A 20,760-nucleotide genomic window follows, 5' to 3' on the forward strand; every position below is an offset into this window, starting at 1 on the left:
TCAACAGTTTAAGCTCCAATTCATAGCGTGTTGGTACAGTAACAGTGCACACACTTGACAGAGACATACTGCACAGGTAGAGCCCACCCTGACTGCTACCCCCCAGAGTGGCTTAGCCCTGGCTGGCAGCCATTAAACATGTAGTGTGTCTGTGTATTTATCAGTGTGTGTGTGTGTGTGTGTGTGTGTGTGTGTGTGCCCTGTTTGCCCTCCAACCAAGGACGAAGGTGGAGAAACAACGTCTGACCCAGAAAGTGACAGTGACAGAGCTGCAGCTGAGACTAAGGCTGAGGGACGTCCACCTTGACATGTGCTGGGAAATCCCCTTCACTGGGATTTAAAAATGAGTGGTTTCAACAATTTGGACTAGCCTGCCTGGAGAGGTGGGAGTATGGGGGTGCAGGGGGAGGAGGTGAGGGGTTGAGGAGGGACACACACATGTGAACACAAAGAGATCAGAGGAGAAGAGAACCATTTACTTCTCTCCACTCCTAATAATCCCTGTGTTTACGCCACTCAAAATATTACGCTGAGGTTGTGTACACTCACTGTACAGATCCATCAGCAAATACTGGAACAAATATGTGGAGACTCATTTAAAGAAATTGGTTTACAGCAGCAAACACACACACACACACACACAGGCTTTACGGTGCAGGTTGGAACAGGAAAACTCCGGCTGCCTCTTTGGTCTGATGTTGGGTGGTCTGACTCAACCCACAGCAGAGAAGAACTCGTGTGTGTGTGTGTGTGTGTGTGCACTCAGGTTTGCAAGTAAATATTTGTTTGTGCTAATGTTTATTATTTGCACATTTGTGCGTGTGTGTATGACATTTTCAGTACACACTGTTTGCCTCAGTTTGCCAGAGTGAACACACATCCAAAAACCCCAGTGAAGTTCACTTTGCTGTTTGTGTTTCCTGTTGATCGTGTACATTAACTTTACAGTTTCTGTGTGTTTATGTGTGTGTGAGAGAGAGAGAGAGAGAGAGAGAGAGAGAGAAGGGGGAGAGACTTTACCTTCACCCTGGGTGGCCACTTTGAGAACTGCAGAACTCTCTCCCTGGCCGTAGCCGTTGTGTGCCACAACCCTGAACCGATATTTAGTCTCAGGCATGAGGTTCTGGATGGTGACCTGCATCTCTCCTGGACGGCTGGTGTTCACCACTCGCTCCCTGATGTGGACACATTTACATTTTAATTTTAAATACATTTTTACGTACGTTATGTTCTATAAGACGGGGGTGAGTCTCCTCAGTGGGGCGAAAGCTATTGCAGGAGGGTCAAAGACAATTACAATTTCAATATGTTTTATTGTGGGAATTGCACTAATCTGTTATTTTTCTGTATATTTGCCAGAGGCAACTGGGCTGCAGCACGCACGCCTTTGGGTTAATATGTACGACTGGCCGTATTGGTAATGCTCCCTTATGTATAATGGGGTGTGCAACAGCTGGTAGAAACGTTAGTGTTGTTTGTGTTGGTGGTATAAATGTTAGCGTTATACTGTAGAGAGAAGAAATGTTGTGTTTTAATGAATGAGCTGCTTTAATAAGACTCACACTGGCCTCAGACTTATGTTCAGCAAAATGCTGTATGTAAATGACTAAACCCTGCTGATCTCCACAGCTCTGCGTGTATTACTGCACTCCTGACTGGGCCCAAGTACTGTGTGAGTAGTACCTGCTGGTGCCTTCCAGGCTATAGAAAACCGAGTAGGTTAGCTCGTCTCCATGTGGTTCGGCTGGTTGGCGCCAGGTCAACTTGATGAAGCGAGTGGAAACCAGCGAAGCCACGACGTCTCGTGGTGCTGACGGAGTGGGCCCTGCAGGAGCAGCTACACCTCCGGAGCCTGGTGTTACATGGTCAGTAGTGTTAGGAGTCAGTGGAGGGGGAGGGAAAAGGGGCAGGGCTACATCTTTGGATTCAGGAGGAGGAAGGAGGTCGGGATGGCGAGGGGGACGGGGAAAGACAGCAGACGGCAACAGCATTGGGAGGCAGGAAGAGGGCGAGGTGGGGGGGCAGGAGAAACATTGAACAGAGGCGTCCACATAGGAAGAGTTGGAGGAGATGTAAGGAGAGGAGATGGAGATGAAAATGAAAGGAAAGAAAGGAAGGAAGGAAAGAAGGAAACAAAAAAAAGAAGAAAAAACAAAATAACAACAACGTAACAAAAAAGGACTTTTGGCGAGACAAAAAATTAAACACTTTTACTACAGTCACAAAGCTGACAATTAAGAGCACAATACAAGGGGATTCTACACATGCATGTCTACACAGAGCACTCCAACGTCAGGGCAGTGGGAGCAGAGACGAGTGGCACACATTTCACTGTCAGACACCTCCTCCCTGCCAATCAGTTAACATTTAACAGGTGATTAGTCGGCAGTTTTGTGACATTTTTATTGACTTATAAATTAGCGAGCGTTGGATGGAAAACACAAAAAGACGCTGTTTGAACAGGAGACAAATCCACCTTCCAGATCTTGAAAAGCACACAAGCAAACAGTCTGGATGTTCAGGAAATTAAACGGTTCAGTTTCAGACTGAGGGCTAAGACCTAAACCTGCCAAACCCTTAATTCTGTTGCCTGAGTTCTTTCAATACCGCGTCAGGTGATGTTTTTAAACACTTTGGTCACATTCCACAGCCAAGCCACAGAAATGTTTGTGAGCTCATTTGGTGTTTTTTTTTTCTTCTTTAACAATCTGCGGTCAGACTGAGTGAGATCTGTTTTCCATTTGCCTGGAGAGTGGGTGAAACATAACTCAAGAGGAAAAATGTCCAGAAAGGCAGAAGTTAAATAAAGAGATGAAGTGAGTGTGTAGAGTGCAAACACTGGAACATCATTAAACAACTGTAGAAACAGAGACACAAAACCTCAGCTGTTCTGTTGACGTTTGGCCATTTGAGCAGGATTACACACGCACTTGACTTTCAATGTGTGTTTACATTCAAAGGTCCACTTCACCTCAATGTTTGTGATCACAGTGACGTGAAGAACATACTGTAGTAAACTAACATACATACACATGTCTGAACTCAGATGTGTGTACGTCACCATTCACACATACACCACTGCAAACCTAAATATCCTGATCTGACCTCCTCGGTCTGTACCAACTTCTAAAAAAAAAAAACTAAAAACTAAATTAAAATCCTGTACACAAAGACCACATGGGTGAGCACAGTATCGAACTGCTGACCTTTTTGATGTGGGGCTTTAGCACAAACCACTACACAACAGTGCTGCCTGGAAAGGTTGTAATTTCATTTGTGTAGAGATGTTTTATACTTTGATTTTATGCCACCACATAAGTAGTTTATCATGCAAATAATTATGTTATTATAAACAGTATTTCTTTAATGCAGTTTGCAACTTTTATTCCCCACCATCTGCAGGATGTTTTAAAGTGAATGGTGTTTTACAAAGAAATTAAATGATAGTTTTTGCCTGCAAACTAAGGCACAGTGCTAAGGCCAATCACTGTGACATGTGGACGTTTTTAAGAAAGTGTTCTGTTCCAAGTCATATCCTTAATTATGGAAAAAAAAATGTAGAGCAGAAGAAAAAAGGGCAGAAAGACTGACACTGGACACTGATGTCACAGTGATGAATATTCAAAGCCACGACTATCAGTGTCAGTCAGGCTGTGACTGTGAGTGAACGCCACCTTAATGACTCCTAATGGATCATGGGAACAACGGCCTCATAAGAAAACACTTGTTACGTTTTGCAAAGCTCAGAATCAGTACACTTGTCAGATGAGTGAGTCTGATCCTGACGCCGATCTGACAACTCTGTCTACAACGACTGTTCTCTAAGACACAGCCTCAGAGCTGGGACACGAGCTCTTCAAAGTCAGTCAAGGCTGATCTCACATGTTTCTTTTTTTAAACTGAGCTGATTTCAGACTTATCTTAAACTCAGACAGATGTAGATCAGGCTACTGAAGTGAAGAATTCCCCGGGTTTTCTGGTCTCTCGTTCATGAATTTGTAAAAGAAAATCTAATCCAATCATTTCAAACCAACTTGCCTGGCAAAGGATCAGCTTCAGTATCTGACAAATTGTTGTCCTAATTCTTTCAGACTACAGTAGCAATTACCGTTTTTTTTTTTTGCAATTATCCTCACTTATAAAGCTACAAACACAAAAGAAAAAAAAGCTCAACACAGCAGTGTTCTACATGAACAGTGATGGGATCAACACAACGTCAACACACCATACCCTGATAGGATTAGCAGCAGCTTTAGGCCTGTTTGTTGAGGAGGAGACACATCCACATCCTCCATGACTAATACAAGGAACAATTACTGTCACCATTTAATTGTGATTCACCTTGTAAATGAAAACAAAGGATTTCCAAACAACAACGTGCAAAAGCCTACATTTCTTAATAACAGCACAAAGACTTGGACGACTGCGAAAACACTAAATTAAATAATGGAGTAGAGAAAAGCAGGGAATAAAAGAACCATAATAAAAACATTATTTATTGACACTGAGCATCTTAAGCTGGGATTAGCTGAGGCAAACCCAGACTCACAAACACTGTGTTTAAAACCAAAGGTATCAGAGCGGTGATGTTTTGCCTGGGAGGCAGAACTCAAACAGTGAGTTTTGATGCCATGCAGTTCAAACAGCATGTAATTCATATATAAGCCAAGAGCCGAATCAATTATTAAATGAAAACCAATGAAGGAGTATTGGAAACCTGGTCAGGTGAAAATAAACAAATTAACTTAGGGTTGAACTCAGCTTGTTTGTTGATCCAATGGCCACAGAATTCAAAACTAACTTTTAGTGCCTGATAAGAGGCACAAAATAAATATCTTTTATGGGATGATAATTTTTTATTATTATTATTCATCCACAGATTAGGAATCTTTATGATCATAATAGCCTGAGATAAAGGATGGGCTACAATTCAGCTTGTAACATAGAACTCAAGGTAACAACAGTAGTAATTATAACCTTAGAAAATGAGGAAATATAGTGACAACAACGGTAATCAAAACTTCAGTCGATAACCAGAAGCAGTCAGGCTGAGGAACGTCTGTTCTCCTATATTTGTGTCACTAATTACCATTTTTCTGACATTAAAAACACATTTAAAAACCATTTTCCCCGCAAGGTTCTACATCTTTCCTATATACACAAAACGGTGAATAGGAGAAAAAAAACACAACAAGTTTAAAATCCCACATGTCCACAATAATGTTTGGTATGAGTCAGATTTGCATCATCTTGAAACAAACTTCTGCCTGTTGAGAGTCAGAACAGACGGCAAAAGTTCAGACAAGAAAGTTTTTTAAATGATGAGATGTATTTACAGACACATCGTTCTTCAAAAAAACTACTTCCACAAAAAGATATATATGTTATATACAGTATATCTAAATATATATATAAATATATACATATATGATACATGTAGATGTACATATATGTAGATATATGTATACATATATATTATAAATTGAAAAGACTGGGAATTGAAGCACTATCTAACTGTCTGTGGTCAGACTTGTTTCTATAAATTGAATTAAATACATACTTTAACTCATTTAGGAATTTGGTCAGGGATCAGACCCATAGTCTTCTCACTGTAAGGTAAACCAGTCCATTCCACTGTCTGGCAGCAAAAACTGTATTTTTGTATGTTGGAGTTTGTTGTAATTCTAAGATGAAATAAATTATAACAAATTGAATAAAACAAAGCAAAAGACTTAAGTTTGGCCAAATTATTATTTTGCTTCGCCGTGCTTTAACTGAAATTGCTTTGTCAATGGAAAGTCCATGGAGACTGGCCCAGCTGCAGTTCATGTTGGGCTCAGAGACAGTGATATACAACAAGGGAGACTTAAGTGCTTTTCTAAAGAGAAGGGCATTTTTCAGGGGTCAGTGAGGGTCATTTTTTTCAATAGTACAGAAAAACACTCAGCGTGTCGTACAGACGACTTGTTCCTTTGGCCCAGTCTGAATCAGTGAATAAAGGGACTGATATATGATGTTGGCCTTTTGGAAGCAAAAATGTAACAGAACCAAAGCTTGTCTGGAAATACATTGTGGGAGAGGCTGAGGAAAGAATGCAATCTTGATACAACTTTTTGAGTGTAGGTAACTGACATGCTGGCCACGAGTCAGTGTGATTCTGTCAGTGTGCCTTGTACATACGTGCCCAGGACTGTTACAGTACGGAGATGTCAGCCTCACGCTGACACTGCCAGGCTCTATTCATAGCTGATTAATAGTGTCATTAGTCTCTGCGCCAGAGGTAATGAATGTCTGGCATTATGGCTTAACGAGGAAGGTTATTCTAGAACTGCATCATAAATCTGTGGATCCAATACAAAAAAAACTGCTGGGACAAAGACATGTACACTAAAGTATTCATCTTAATAATACACAAAAGTAAACCTTCTTCACACGCGTATCAAAACTGCAGCAGTGTTAAACTTCTGATTAATTTCTCCCAACTTCGACTTCTCCCTTTTGTTGCCGGCTCTGTAATCCTTCATTGTGATGCCTTGTGAGCACAATGTAAAGTAACTGCAAGTAGTTTTTTTCATCATCTGCTCTGGTCTGAGTCCGCAGATAAGGGAGCCTTACCTCACAGGCTCAGACTATGCAACAGCACGGAGACGGCATAAATCTACTGATTACACATATCTGCCAGGAGCACCGCAGCACTGTGGCTGCAGATAGGCTTTTTACAGGGACTCAAGTCTGCCACGCCAGCCTCTTACAGAATGGCTTTTCTCAAGACTGCGTTCCTGTGTCTAATGCGATTCAGTAATGATGACCACATGAGGGACAAATCCAACTAAATGCTAATGGTTTGTTACCATGTCCTTCGCTTATCTGCCACAGAAAGAGGGGCAAACACAGTGTGAGTCAACAATACGCTAGGGAAGAAAGGAAAACAAACGCAGAGCAGGACGTCTGTTAGAACGGCTGATCTTTGTTGTGATGTACAGAGATGACATTCTTATGTGAGAATGTGAAAAAAGGAAAACAATTTACTGTACAAACAGTGCTACAAACAATAGAGCTGAGGAAAATGCACTCAGACTTTTGTGTAAAAAGTCTCTCAAACCTAATTCAACATCACCTAAAACTTAATTTAAATTCTTACAGTTTTAACTGATTTTAACTCCCAGGTTGAAAGGTTCTACAAAGTTAATTTAAAAAAAATTCTAGATTTCTACCTTAACTTGCCTCTATGCAAACACATTGATTTTCTTGCCGCACATGTAAAAAAAAAAAAAAAAAAAAAAAAAAAAAAAAAACCCGGACGGGAGGTGTCGGGTATGGCCTGATTTTGGAGCTCACTTACAGGTTAAAACAAGTTAAAACACCTAGCTTTTAAAAATATTTAACCAAGGAAGAATTAATAAAAACACTAACTTAGTTAACAGGGATAATAACAGTGGGCAATGATAGAAACACAAAGGAAAAAAAAATTTTGCTGGAAAAAATATTGACAGAATAAATCATTTTGACAGTTTTATCCAATTGTTCATTTAAATATTCATTATCCAGGCGGGAGTTGATATCATCTGGATGAGTTATTAAAACACAAGCCGGAAATGTGTTATTGCCCCATTTAAAAAAAATTAATGCCTAAATCTACTGCAAGAATTGGATCCCATTAGAAACGCTATGTTAGAGTGGGTTTAAAATACAGAGATAAAACAAAGATAATGAAAATAATCACTTTAATGTGATGCAGGAGAGAGAGAGAGAGAGAGAGAGAGAGAGAGAGAGAGAGAGCGTCGCGCCCACACCGCCGCCGCTTCTTAATCTTCTTCACCTTGCTCCTCTTTTTAATATAAGAGTGAAAAGAAGAGGGAGTCTGACAGCTCATTACATCTGAGCAGCTCCTTAACTCACACACAAAAGAAAAATCCCAGCCATTGAAAAGAAACTAATTTTTCATGAGGAAACGAAGTGAGAGGTGAAGAGTTGAACAGCAGGAGTGTAAAAAAAAGAGGCAGAGAAAAGCATGAAGTGATTTTTTTTTTTGGTCTCATAAGATGGGCATCTATAAAGGATAAGGATGAGATTTATGCACAATGTAACACTTGAATGTCTGCTAACATGTGCTAAGCTAGCATAGGCTGGGGTCTGCACCGCAGCCTGACTCCTTATCATGGAACTGATACAGTATCAGTATCTAAACACATTTGCTCTCCTGCTGTGATTATCAGAGACAGTCAGAGATTAAAGAGCTGCTCCAACATCATAGAAGCTTCAAGTGACAACATCTTACACACACACACACACACACACACACACACACACACACACGTGCCAAAACACAAGAGGAGGATGGAGGGAATAAAACCCTTTGTGTTTCAAAGTGATACTCCCCAACATCTCTGACAACTTCTCCGCTGCAGCTTTCCCCCCAAAAAACTTTCCAAGGCTAGATCACATAAAAGATTTTAAAAACTCACCCAGTTCCACTGGTGCAACAATACAATTAGATTTGATTCATTAAAATGGAAAAAATAAAATAAAGAGTATTTCTTTTTGTACTTCTTCTCACATTAATTCTGGGAGATTTTCTGTACGGTTCATCACGTTGATGAAGAGGCCAGAAATGACACACCAAAGGGAAATAAAGTAGACACTTTGAGAGGTCAACATTTACATCAGACGTGGCCAATGACTGGCCCCCAGGGGCCAATTATGGTACTTGCACGAATTTTATGTGTCCTGTGACATCTTTCTAAAAATAAAAATTTCATGACCTGCCATCAGAGGAGATAATGAAAATTTTAACACAGGCTTTTTTCACTCTATGAAATATGCTTCAAGGGCATCTTAAATAGTTTCTGGGATCCTTTAGGAAATATTGGTAGCTTTATTTGAGCCAAGTCTTCGTTATTTTTCACCAACTGTCTAGCTAGCTTATAGGTAACATCAACTTTTAGGGATGAAATTTAATTAAAGAATGTTATTTACTTATAGCAAGTCATACAGCCAGATTTTAACACCATTCACCACTTACCTATTTATTAATCCAGAAACCTTCCGAGTCATTTTTTGATTATTTTGACTAGACCCTAAATATTTTGGTCAAACATTTGGACATCTTTGAGGCCTTTTTACGCTATTATTAGAGCTACATCTTAGTCATTTATTTAGTCATATGTATGGAAATCCTTGTTGAATTGTAGTACATTTGTATATTGCTTAAATTTAGACTACAGTATCATAGGAGCCTTTGTGTATTTTACTACGGTGTAATAAAACACTGGCCTCTGTTGAATAAATCTTAGACAAACCCTGCTGACGTGGTCCTACAAGGAATAATGAAATATTAAAGTTTCAGTTTTTTGAGCACAAATACAAACAGCAGATATTACTGTAGTCTCTAGCTGTTTGATTTATCAAGTGTAAAGGTCACTTCTGTGACCAAATTCTTTAAAAGAAAAACAACAACACAAGAAAGAGCCCGGCAGCTTCTTCACTTGAACAAACACAGCCCATAAATGCTGATATAAAAGGCTTGGAGTGGGTCACAGATATATTCATGAGTCCACAGTGCCTTAACGCTTCTTGGCAGCCAAGATAAAGTGGGATGTGAAGGGACCCGTCTGATAGTTCAGTGGGGCTCCTGGATGCCATGTGGTGATACACTAAATACTTTAGCAGGAGGGAGGTGTTTTTGCACTGCAGTCTCTTTATCAGGAGCTAAAACCTTCTCAACCTCCTGTACAAGCTCTTGTTTATCAAAGTGGGCCTTTGAAACCCTGCAGATATTTCCTTTTAAATGGGAGAGTTTGTTCAATTTTATATTCATCCACGGTGTAAATCCAAACATTCAGGGAGTCTCTGTGCGCCTAGATCAACAAGGCAAAGGTGTTTGAATGAGGTGCAGTATGTTTTGGACGGCTCCACGGTCTACAGTATGTCTGAATCTGCATCCACCCTTGAACTTCCAACCTCTTACCTCACTGCTCTGCTCGGCCTGCAACCACGCCATAGAAAGATTAAAGAATTAATCATTACTAGATCATTATAGTTGGTTTCAGGATCCACTAAATACACCTCTCCCAGCGGGGACGATATCAGATCACCAACAGTCAAGTCCAGACGACAGGGAGAGGAGATGGAACAGGAGATAGAGGACTACACCTTAATAGTATTTTTATGTAGTAATATATACTATGTTTTATACGTATTTATTTGTTTTCCCGATTTTCTATAAATGCACCACATTGCTGGTTTTTTTTGGGGGGTGGTTTACATTTGAATATTATGCTTTTAGTTATTTCAGGGGAATGTGTTTAATATTGTTGGAACTGAAAATGGCCAACATGTTAAAGAACCAAACCTACTGCATCCATAGCTCCTATCTTACTCAACAAATGACCATATTTGTGAACGCCGGCTTAAATTAAATGGTTGCTTCATCAATAATTTACTCTCCACTGTGTGTACATGAAGTCATCCTGCTTCTAAATGCATGTACGTACATGATCCACAAGCCACTGGTGAGTTAATTTGGGCGTGATTGCTTTGTTCCTCTGAACGCCTTGTTTCAACACACTCTCCTGCAGAAACACGCACCACAATTAGGCTGACAGCTGCTTGTTCAGACTCGGCATGCTAATTAAGACCAGCAAGTACAGTTTAAAAAAATGTCTCCCCCTTCCCGTCCCCCCATCACACTTATCAGTCCATATCTTACGCATCACATGCTGCACATGTTGTCCAAGAGTGGAAAGACAGGCCTTGTGGGTCCTTCTCTGAAGTAAACCACAGCAGCCTGTGATGTCAGACATCTCTGGAGTATTTTACCACCAAAGCCCAGAACTGGACCCGTGTTTTTCTTTCTGTAAGACCTGCCTCTGTATCTTATTATCTCAAGGGGGCACACATACTATTCCACCTTTCCTGGGGATCAGGGAAAGCCTGAAAATTGAGTAATTGATTTCAGACAAAACACTGTGTGTGAACAATCTCATGTATAAAATGAGTGGTGCAGAACAATCAGGGAGAACCATAAAGGTCAACTAGGACGGTAGCAGAAGTGGGAGCAGCTGCGTCCCCATGGGAAAGGCTCTAACAAACAGCCCGACTAATCAAACTCCAACCAATAAAGTGGTCTATTTCTGACTCACACCCACTGAGAAGTGGGCATCACACCCTGTTAGCCGGCAGCATGGTGTCCACAGCCCACTGTGATGTCTCAATGATCTACTTTTAGCTTATGGAAACTGGGAGGTAGAGTGGTGAGCAGTGGGAGGGTGGCGGTGGCTAACAGGAAAAATAAAAGCTCAGGCTCTGGTGGTGCTGCCCGCTGGGGTCAACTGCCTGCAGCTATGAGAGGAGTGTGAAGGGAAAATGATGTTTAAGAGCCGTTCGGTACTTCCAGTTACTGCACCCAGAGGAACGTCTGTGTCCAAAACCATCAGATTGACATCCTCGACGAGTGTGCGTTGGCCCTGTGTCGACCAGAGTGCTAGGAGAAAAAAAAATCAAACAGACCACAAACACAGGTGTGCAGCAGTCAGGCCTGAACGTGGCGCTGATAACAGGAGTGACCTTCAAAAGCAGGACAGAGCCACTCACTGAGGGCTTCTTTAATCCCATTTTTGTCTTTTTCGTGCAGGACAGGAGCGGAACACTCATCCATAACCTTCTGCAGTTAACACTTTTGGGCGACAGACCATTTATAAATGAGGCAAAGCTTTCACCACGGTTGGGTAAATATAACCCGTAGACGAGTTCAGCCGCCGCTGAGCGAGCCTCAGCTTGTAAACACACACGCAGGCGCGCACACAGAAACGGCACAATCCCAGGAGAGACACAGCCACAGCACAAACACTTAGTTTACCATCAGCGTCTGCACAAACACAACTTTGGTGCAGCCTTGTTTTAGCTCCTCACAATCAATTCTACCAACAGTTTTCCAGATGAGCGTCTGAAAGCCTTGGATAGGGAAACACATTCACTAATCACCATCAATAACATGGCATTCCACTCTGCAAGCCATTTTCCCTGTGTGTGTGTGTGTGTGTGCGCGCGTTTCTCCGTTGTCACATTTTATCCGAAAATCTGATTTTCATTAGGTTTTGCTACGAGGCAGCATTTAGTGGAATGTATTCACATTTGCATCTCATTAATATTTCTCATCAAATTTCCCTGTTCTGCTTTATATTCCCTTCTGAAGACGACAAGCATTAAAAAACATAACTACAGCGCTGCCAGTTAAACAATATTATCATATTTGTTCATCATCAAACTCCACCAAGAGCAAGTAATACTTAACACAGCAACTGACGATTAGGTGTAGTTTAGCTCAGGGCTAAAAGAGAAAACCTCATTATTAAATGTATCCATTCAACAAATAAACAATAGCTGATTATTGATTTTAAAAAGGAAACTGTATGCAGTTTGACTGTATTAATGATGCCTACAGAAAATGTTATTATTTTACAAGTGCTTTTGACCACGGCTGGGATTCATGCATGGTAATTATGAACATGTTAGCATTGATCAAGAAGCTTTTACTTGACACAGAGAAACAAACCAACCCCTAACATCATTAGAACTAAACTCTAAAAATTAAACTAAAACTGAAAAACTAAATTTCTATCTTTCAGATTTACTGGGCAAAAACTGTTAAAAGAATAAATAAAATCTATTTTTATATTACAGTGCACTGTTTGTATTTGTTTTAACATTTTTACATTATACTGTGGAAAAAGTTAGGACAGTTTTTAACATTTGCATAAAACCAAAACAAGCTCTTTAGTTTTAATTTTAATTATTTGAAACGTGTATTTCCAATTGAAAAAAAACATTTGTGTTGCATTGATGTGCTGAACCAATCAGCACACAGTCAGAAGCAGTGTGGCCATATGGGTGGGCTGGTGACACGATGTTTAGCCTTCACTGTCCACACTCTGTGCCAAAGAGAACATAGTGAAGCCGGGCGCACGCTTGACACATTCACATGCTCACAGTGTTACACACTCTCACTCCTGCTGGCCCGGCGCTGACCCTGAGAGGAAGATGATGAAGTACAGTGTATTCCCTGAAGTGGGTCTGAGCTCTCACACAGCCTGATCGAGTCTGACTGGAGGGGAAGGGTCTTTGAGCAGCTTCTTTTTCACCTCTCTGATTTGAACAGGGAATTTAGGGGTTGGGTCCCAGATTCAATGGGGAGCTCCCCGACTGCAGTGTCAGTCACAGTGTATTAAGAGTAGAACAAACCCACTCCTTTCAATGATTTATTTTTCATAATGCAGTTTTTTTTATTCCTAGAGTTGGCATCTGACCTAAATTTAAAAAACTTCATTTGTTCTACAGAAAAGTAATTGTTTCAGATGAAAATACACCTGGACATGAAACCACTCTCATTTTTTTATTTCTGGTTAGAACAAAATAATTTTAATATCTGTCAGCTTGTATTAGACTTTCCTCACAACTGTTTTTTCTTCCTCTCTTCTTTACAGAGCATACAGTGTTTGCTCTGGTCTGTCTGTAACAACCTTAACAACTTTGAACTCCATTTAGAGTCAATGCATTTGAACGGTCATTGATGGTTGACATTGTTTCTTACAGGTTAATATAACAGGCATCTTCTTTCTAAGCTTCACAGTTTTCAGTTTAACTTGAGCCTTTGTTCTGTTGGGGAATTTCACACTGATCAGACTTCAGATAATTCACCGTTAACTAATGTGAAAGAGTTCATTTTCATGTGCTTTAAAGTTTTGTTGGTAAACCCTCAGACCCATCTACTGTATGCTGTGAAGTCACCTGACTGCAGTCAGGCAGAGTCATTGGTTCCTCTCCTCGCTGCGCTAATGTATCACTGTCAAATCACACACAGTATGAGACTCTTTGTTTCTGGGTCATTTCACACTGAGATGGTTCTGCACAGGTCTGCTGTAATTAACAGATTCATTAATGAAGTCATGCTTCGTGGGCAGCTCTCTGAGTCCCACCCCCCCCCCCCCCCCCTCCTGAGTATCTGACACTTTGACCTCATTTACAACTGTAGTCCTGCTGTGTGACCCCTATGACCTTTATGTTCCATCGTACATTTTATAAATGTGTCCACAGATGTGATCAAAGAAACACTTTCAGATATGGTTCAGAGCCAAGGTCCTCGAGTAGGGGTACACGTACAGCACCCCTGGAGGTACTGGATGGCACTACAGAGGGGTTTAACAATTTTTAGAAATAAAAAAAAAATATATATACATATAGTAATTATATGTACTCATTAAAATAGGTAAAAATCAGCTTAAATCAATGCAGTAATGATAGTTTGTTTAATTTAATGTCTGTTTCAATTATTTTGCCTTAAAGGAGATATTATTATTTAGTGGGGTTTTTTTTCAATTTTTTTTTTGTGTTTTTGTTTAATTATAGAGCTGTCTTTTGTTTAACAAGACCATAAAGGAAGACGCATATTCTAATGGCACGACTTCAATGCTTTAATTATTTTCTGATAGAAACCTCCTCAAACTGAAGAACGTTTCTTAAATCCAAGTAAACAAGCTGCAAACCATTCACTCAATCGCTGTGCTCCATGCACCAAAGTCACTCATGTATGGATTCTTGTTTTATTCAACACAGTCCTGGACAACGTCATGGCATTTATTTCTAGAAAAGGAATCCAAGAGCTATAGCTGTGCCTTTCACCAACCTGAGAGCTTACACAGAGCATATCCAAACAGGCTTTCTACTGAAACACTTGGCCTGTGCACAGGGAGGCAGAAAGAGTCCAAAGATTATTTATGTGAGTTTTTAGAGAGAGCATTGGAGAAATATTTCCATTTTGCATTAGCATTACGACATATGGAGGTGTGTGGAGTTAGAAAACACATTCACATGCAAATGGAAAAACATTTCTGGAATTTATGCAAACCTTAAAAGGCAAAAAAGACACAGCAGAGTGCTCCTACTTCTCTTTTATTTGCCAATTACATGTGTAACTCTGTATTTTTTTATGACGCTGCCACAGGCTTGAATGTCAAACATGTTGTATTTTGAAAAGGGTGATAAATAGTTTCTCCGCTGTTTGATTGTTTCAAGGAAAACTAAAAAGCAAACTGGTTTTCTTTCTAAACTCTAACTGATACAGTAAGCAGCTCTGCACCTATAAAAAGGAACCCAGGGCAGCTTTTCAAAACCTAAATATTTTTTCTCAGCTCTGCCCTTGTTCAGACACAACGACACAAAGAAACCGCACGGTGAAAAATGGATATACGTTTTGGTTTCCACCTCAAACTACTTCAAACACAGGCTGTGTGTCTTAAAGTATATGGAAACATGAGGATGACGAACACACGAGTAACGTGGCTGTTTTCTCACTGAACTGACTACAATGGCTTCACACACACATTTTAAACTTCTTTTTACAAAGGTAACAGTTTTTAAACAGTTTTTAATCATTGGTAACCTCGACGTTGTGGTAATATGATGTAAAATAGATCAAATGCTGTATCTAATGACAAACAGCTGTATCAGTGAATGTATAGATCAGTGAATGTATAGATATGTATCTATATACACATATAAAGTACATATGCACTGTGCCATATATATATTTCAGAGAGTTCAAATCCAAATATTTATATGAATAAAATTACAATTCTACTGTATTCAAAAATCCTCTGGAAACAGGATTTGAAGCTGTTTTTGTCTGTCAGAAACTGGATCTCAAGGACACCAACGTCTAGAAAAGACAAGTCTGAGTGTGGCAGCTTTACAAGAGGCATTCTGTCCTACATGGCATATTTATGTCCCCCCGAAAACCACACTTGGCATTGTATTCTCGTTTACCCACATCTGTTAGCAACTTGCTGACGCACTGGTGAACGGCACAGGGCTGTGGAATGTCCAGGAAAATTGTCCCAGACTGGAATTTCAGGTCCTATTTCTGACCTGCACTTCTCATTAACTCGTGCCTCTTTCTATCTGTAAAAAATAACAGAACAAAACAGTGGACCTGAATCCAACTGTGTTATTCATTTGAATCCCTTTGGAACATTAAAATGTTGTTAAAGACTAGAGTTCAAAGGTGTATTGATACAGACTGGCTATCACTTTAAATAACTACACAAATACTACACGTGCTGACAGCTGACCCGTTTCCATTCCCAAAAAAAACCCAAAGTGGGGAATTATCAGTGGAGCCACAGTTAACCTCAGCTGGCAGCGTCAAGACTTAAAGATTACGGCCACTAATGAATATTAGCCAATGTGTAGCTGTTGGCTGTTTAGAAAGTAGCTCACTCCCATTGATTTCTCTGCTGGGTGAAGACAACTTTATCCCTGAGGCAAGTTCCTGGATTATCTGCCCGACTGCAAGGCAGCCGACAGACACACACACAGACAGATGGTGTGTTTTCCTGGACTGCTTTCAGGAGGATTCCACCCTGGCGGGTGTGAGGGCAGAGCACTTGTCTGTGAGGTAAAGCAGCAGTGGCAACAAAGAGCGGTGAGAATGTTTGTGAGGTGGACAAAGCTGTCCAGCTGTGGACAAAGCATGGGAAAATTCCGAGCAGGGCAATAATCAAAAATCCCTGGATCGTCACAGACAGCAGGTGTCCCTCAAAGATGAGAGGCGAAGCAGGAAAACCCATGACAGTTTTAAAAACATGTGCACGTATGCAGAAACACACCCATGGAACATTTACGAGCCTCAATAAGGCTGAGGTTGCCAGGCTATCCATGGACACTCTAATGATCAATGTAAACACATCATAAGGTTCACAGGCATGCACTGTTGTATATCTTCCTCTAAACAGGATTTTAATGCATATGACTAATGAAAACATACTCCTCAGGTGACACAAATATATAAATGTACTCCTAACCCCAGCAGTGAGTTTCCTAAACTAATCTTGGTCCACGTGGTCTACTGGAGAGCTTCAACAAAGGAATAACTCTTGGACTGGAGATAAATACATTAAATTTACGCCCTCATCACCGAGGCCTTCACACAAAACGTCAACAGCCGTAGAAAATTAGCCGATTTCAAACATGTTCTCATTGATTTGCCATTGCCGGTCGCAAATTGCACCTTGAGGGAGGAAATTACTTGGACGCCCGTGTGTAGCCGGCTGTTGTGGATGTGTCTGTTTTAGTACAAAACGTCAATAAATTACAAAAGGGACAAACTGTGTCACAGTGTAATACAGTTGTTTTTCCCTTAATCTTCACCGTGTAATAAAGTGATGAACAAAGAGGAAACTGAAAAATCAGAGAGAAGGCAGTGTGTGTGTGTGTGTGTGTGTGTGTGTGTGTGTGTGTCACAGTTAGTCACATGGGTGAAATGGTTCAAACTGTGGTCTACGGGCCTATGAGGGCCAAAATAAATATTATTATAATAATAATAATAATAATAATAATAATAATAATAATAATAATAATAATAATAATAATAATATATTGTAAAATATATTATTACCCAGTAAATTTGGAGGGAATTATAGTACACACTATATTATATCTAACAGTAGAATTATAGTCTTGACCTCTAATAGCAAAGGTCAGGCCTTGGCTATATTGTGTCTTATGTTAATCCAATTTTATTTTTTCAATGAAAACCAAGACTGTGCCATTGACTTCAGTACATAATGTGTTCACGGAGAATATTTCACTCAGAGACACTCACACAGTTATGGTGCAGCTGTGGAACCACCGGTTGAACACTGCAATGTTATGCTCATGCATTAGCCACCTGCTTCCAATGAGGCAGATATCGCCGCAGATTACAATTTCCCATCTTCCTCCGCATCAGAGTTTGAGTCAGCAGCGCAGAGAAATTGCAAATTACAGACATAAAAATGCTGTTTGTGCTGCATAAGCATCAACTCATCTTCATTTCCATCAGTGTTTTTATTGTTCAGTGAAATTGTGTTATTATATTAGATGTCTTGTTACTTCTTTTTGTTGTTTTGCTGAAAGCTTTACATTTGGCCCTGTGGACTTGAATGTGATTATTATGACTTTGTAAATGACTTCAAATCTAAGTAATATTACATTGACTCTAATGGTCACAGGTAATGAGGCAGAACTACCACGTTATCATAGTTTTAAAGAGTTATTTTTCAGTCACGTGTTATTGTTGAATCTGCTTTGAAACCATTTCCCTTAAATCCAGGGGAAACTTTCAACTGTGCTTCAGGAGCGTTCGGCCTCTGGTGTAGATGAATCTCTTCTCTTTAGATTCCAGTGCGTTAAAGCGCAGGAAGTTTCATTCAGGCTCTCATAACATTTCTGGAGAAGTGGCTGTGAAATGGACTGTGTGCAAACAAAGCGCTGTTTGCTCTAGCTATACGGTAGACCCCCTCTACTTTGAGTCACATCTGGTGTAACAAGATTCCAATGCGCTCATTTCACGGTTCACCGCACAGTCGTACTCTTTCCATACACCTAACAAACATCTGCTTAACCTTCTAACATCCATTTAGATGCAGCCACATACCAGATGCGGTGAAAAAAAGCGAGTGGTCCATGAAGAAGCGCTTTCTTTTTCATATCATCTTTTCAAAAATCAAGTGTGAGAGAGTGCATTTTTCTAAGCAACAGATAGGATGATCTATTTCGCTTAAATGTTATACTGAATTACATTAATTTAAAAGTAATGTTTGCAATTCATTTAGTAATTTGAAAAAGAAATTGGCATTAGTATTGGTTAAGAATTAGGTATGATAGTTGGTGTTGGAGTGTAGCATACCGTGATCTAAGATGATGAGTTGGGCGTTGGACTGGATGTTGCCTGCGTCATTTTCCGCAAGACACTGGTAAAAACCCTCATCTGACTTGACGAGACCCAGAACCTGCAGGTTGTGATCCTTCTACAGAACAAAAAAGAACAGAAAAAGTAAGAGTTGACACTCTTGTTGATTAATATAATGGAAATTATGCAGAAACAAAGGTGAAAGAAACTCACCACTATTTTAAAGTAGTCACTGGGGATGACAGCATCTCCGTTCTTGACCCACTTGACGGTGGGAGCAGGCGACCCTGAAACCTCACATTCAAAGATGATGTCCATGGACTCGTGGGCATAAAGATGTAATGGCTCCTTGACGAACTGTGGAGGAACTGTGGAGTACAGAGATAAATAGTGGAGTCAGAGAAAATGAAGTAGAAAAAAATAATAGTACATTTGGCGCAAGTCAACATTAGTTCGTTTTTATTGATTTAAAAATGTCAATTATAAAATATGTCAAAGTCCAAAGAATTAAAAATAAGGCCAAATATATATATATATATATATATATAATATATATATATTTATGGAGAACTTTACAAGTCAGTAAACAAGTAGCTAAATTAAATTATTTATAAAACTTAAGGTAAGAAATCAGTTAATAGTTAAGATTACAGTGACACATTTGTTTTAAAAAAAACCAACTAAATATTAAGTAACAAAATGCCCTTTTTGTTCAGTAAAGTTAGTGACCCATTCGTCAGATGTAATCAGACACATCAGAACGCAGGAATATGGCTACTGCCAGGAAATGATTAACTGTAAACGATTGCTTATTCCCCGTTCAGCCACATAACTGTTGTTTCAGGACAAGTGGATAAAAAACAACAGACGGCATCGGCCCACAACAACTTCTCTAATTATCTTCTGAATCCTGTGACCTTTTCAGCAGGTGGAACCACTTCAGATGTTTGGTTAGACCAGGTTTGATAACCTCAGTCCTCAGCCATTCACATATTAATGAGAAGTAACAGTTACAGTATAAGAGCGGCGTTGTCAGAACACAGTACACTAACAAAGACACCGCGTCTGCCATCACCCAGGGCTGTACACAAGTTATCTGATCTGCTCAGGTGATACAGCATTGCATCAATCTGTCCTGAAGCGAGGTCGCTGTGAGCACACGGCCCAGAAGTCATTTTATAATTGCTCTGTACGTGATGCGAGGGCGACAGAATAATACCTGTTTAACATTGAAGTAAGAAGACGCACACGACTTTATGTTTGACCCTCAACTGAACTTCTTGTCTCCTCTATAAGTCAATTTCCAACGCTGCTTTTTAAGCTGTGATATCACCAGCTCCTCAGTCATAAAAGAAATGACATTTGCGACAGTTTTACTAAAGACAGTGTTTTACAGCATCCTCTGTCGAGCAGTCACACTGAAAAACATGTAAAAGATTTGAATGTAATAACCATATGAAGATGATGGGAATATATGATGAAATTCATTTCCTCTTCACTTCATCATTTTCAAGGTTTGGTGATGGGCGGGCGGGGGGGCTGGGGGAGTAGTACTGTCATCAGGCCTGGGGAGACCCAGAGTACTATCTCAGTTTTGTATATTTCTCAGTTTAACCCAATATGTATATCATGACTGGCAGTGTGAAGACTTGAGTCTTAACAATCATTGCATTGAGTGAATTGCAGACAGGCATTAGACTGGTTTAAACAGCTTTCAGTGTTTAAAATGGATTAGTCGTCAATGGAACAAGGTTATTGACAAACATGTGGGCTGTAAGTTCAGTACAGACTACATACGTGTGATATATATATATTTATGACTCACCAGAACACTGTTAACGACTGTTGTCACCAAGTCAGGGTGTGTCATGTGTCACCATCAGCCTCCTAAACTGATTGGTTATCAGCAGCAGGGTGTGGACACGGTTCTTTACTAGCTCTTCTCAGCAGAGCAACAGAGTGTGAGGTCACGCCCTCCTCTTGTGCTCGACGAAGCTGCTAATTTAGTTCAACATTTAATTGCTGGTTAACAGATT

General features: G+C 40.0%; 1 protein-coding gene and 1 long non-coding RNA gene across 11 annotated transcripts in view; both read right to left on the reverse strand.

The window, feature by feature from the left end:
* Positions 1-20,760, reverse strand: part of neo1a (neogenin 1a) — a 147,353-nt gene that overhangs the window by 25,797 nt on the left and 100,796 nt on the right. For 9 of the 10 annotated variants that reach the window (XM_008337052.3, XM_008337061.3, XM_008337055.3 and 6 more), the window contains exons 6-9: positions 18,938-19,092; positions 18,722-18,842; positions 1,684-1,918; positions 1,021-1,175 (exon numbers count right to left, since the gene is read on the reverse strand). In XM_008337052.3, the coding sequence (XP_008335274.1) occupies positions 1,021-1,175; positions 1,684-1,918; positions 18,722-18,842; positions 18,938-19,092 (666 nt within the window). The remainder of the gene's footprint in view (positions 1-1,020; positions 1,176-1,683; positions 1,919-18,721; positions 18,843-18,937; positions 19,093-20,760) is intronic. The other variant, XM_008337057.3, reaches the window with a different exon arrangement.
* On the reverse strand, positions 2,196-7,249 carry LOC112486541 (uncharacterized). Its single transcript, XR_003048996.1, has 2 exons — positions 3,831-7,249; positions 2,196-3,799 (listed from the first exon to the last, which is right to left on the reverse strand). It is a non-coding gene; the product is annotated as an uncharacterized LOC112486541 (long non-coding RNA).

This window comes from Cynoglossus semilaevis, unplaced genomic scaffold (genome assembly GCF_000523025.1).
Source record: "Cynoglossus semilaevis isolate Cse_v1.0 unplaced genomic scaffold, Cse_v1.0 scaffold1721, whole genome shotgun sequence".
Lineage (NCBI taxonomy): Eukaryota > Metazoa > Chordata > Actinopteri > Pleuronectiformes > Cynoglossidae > Cynoglossus > Cynoglossus semilaevis.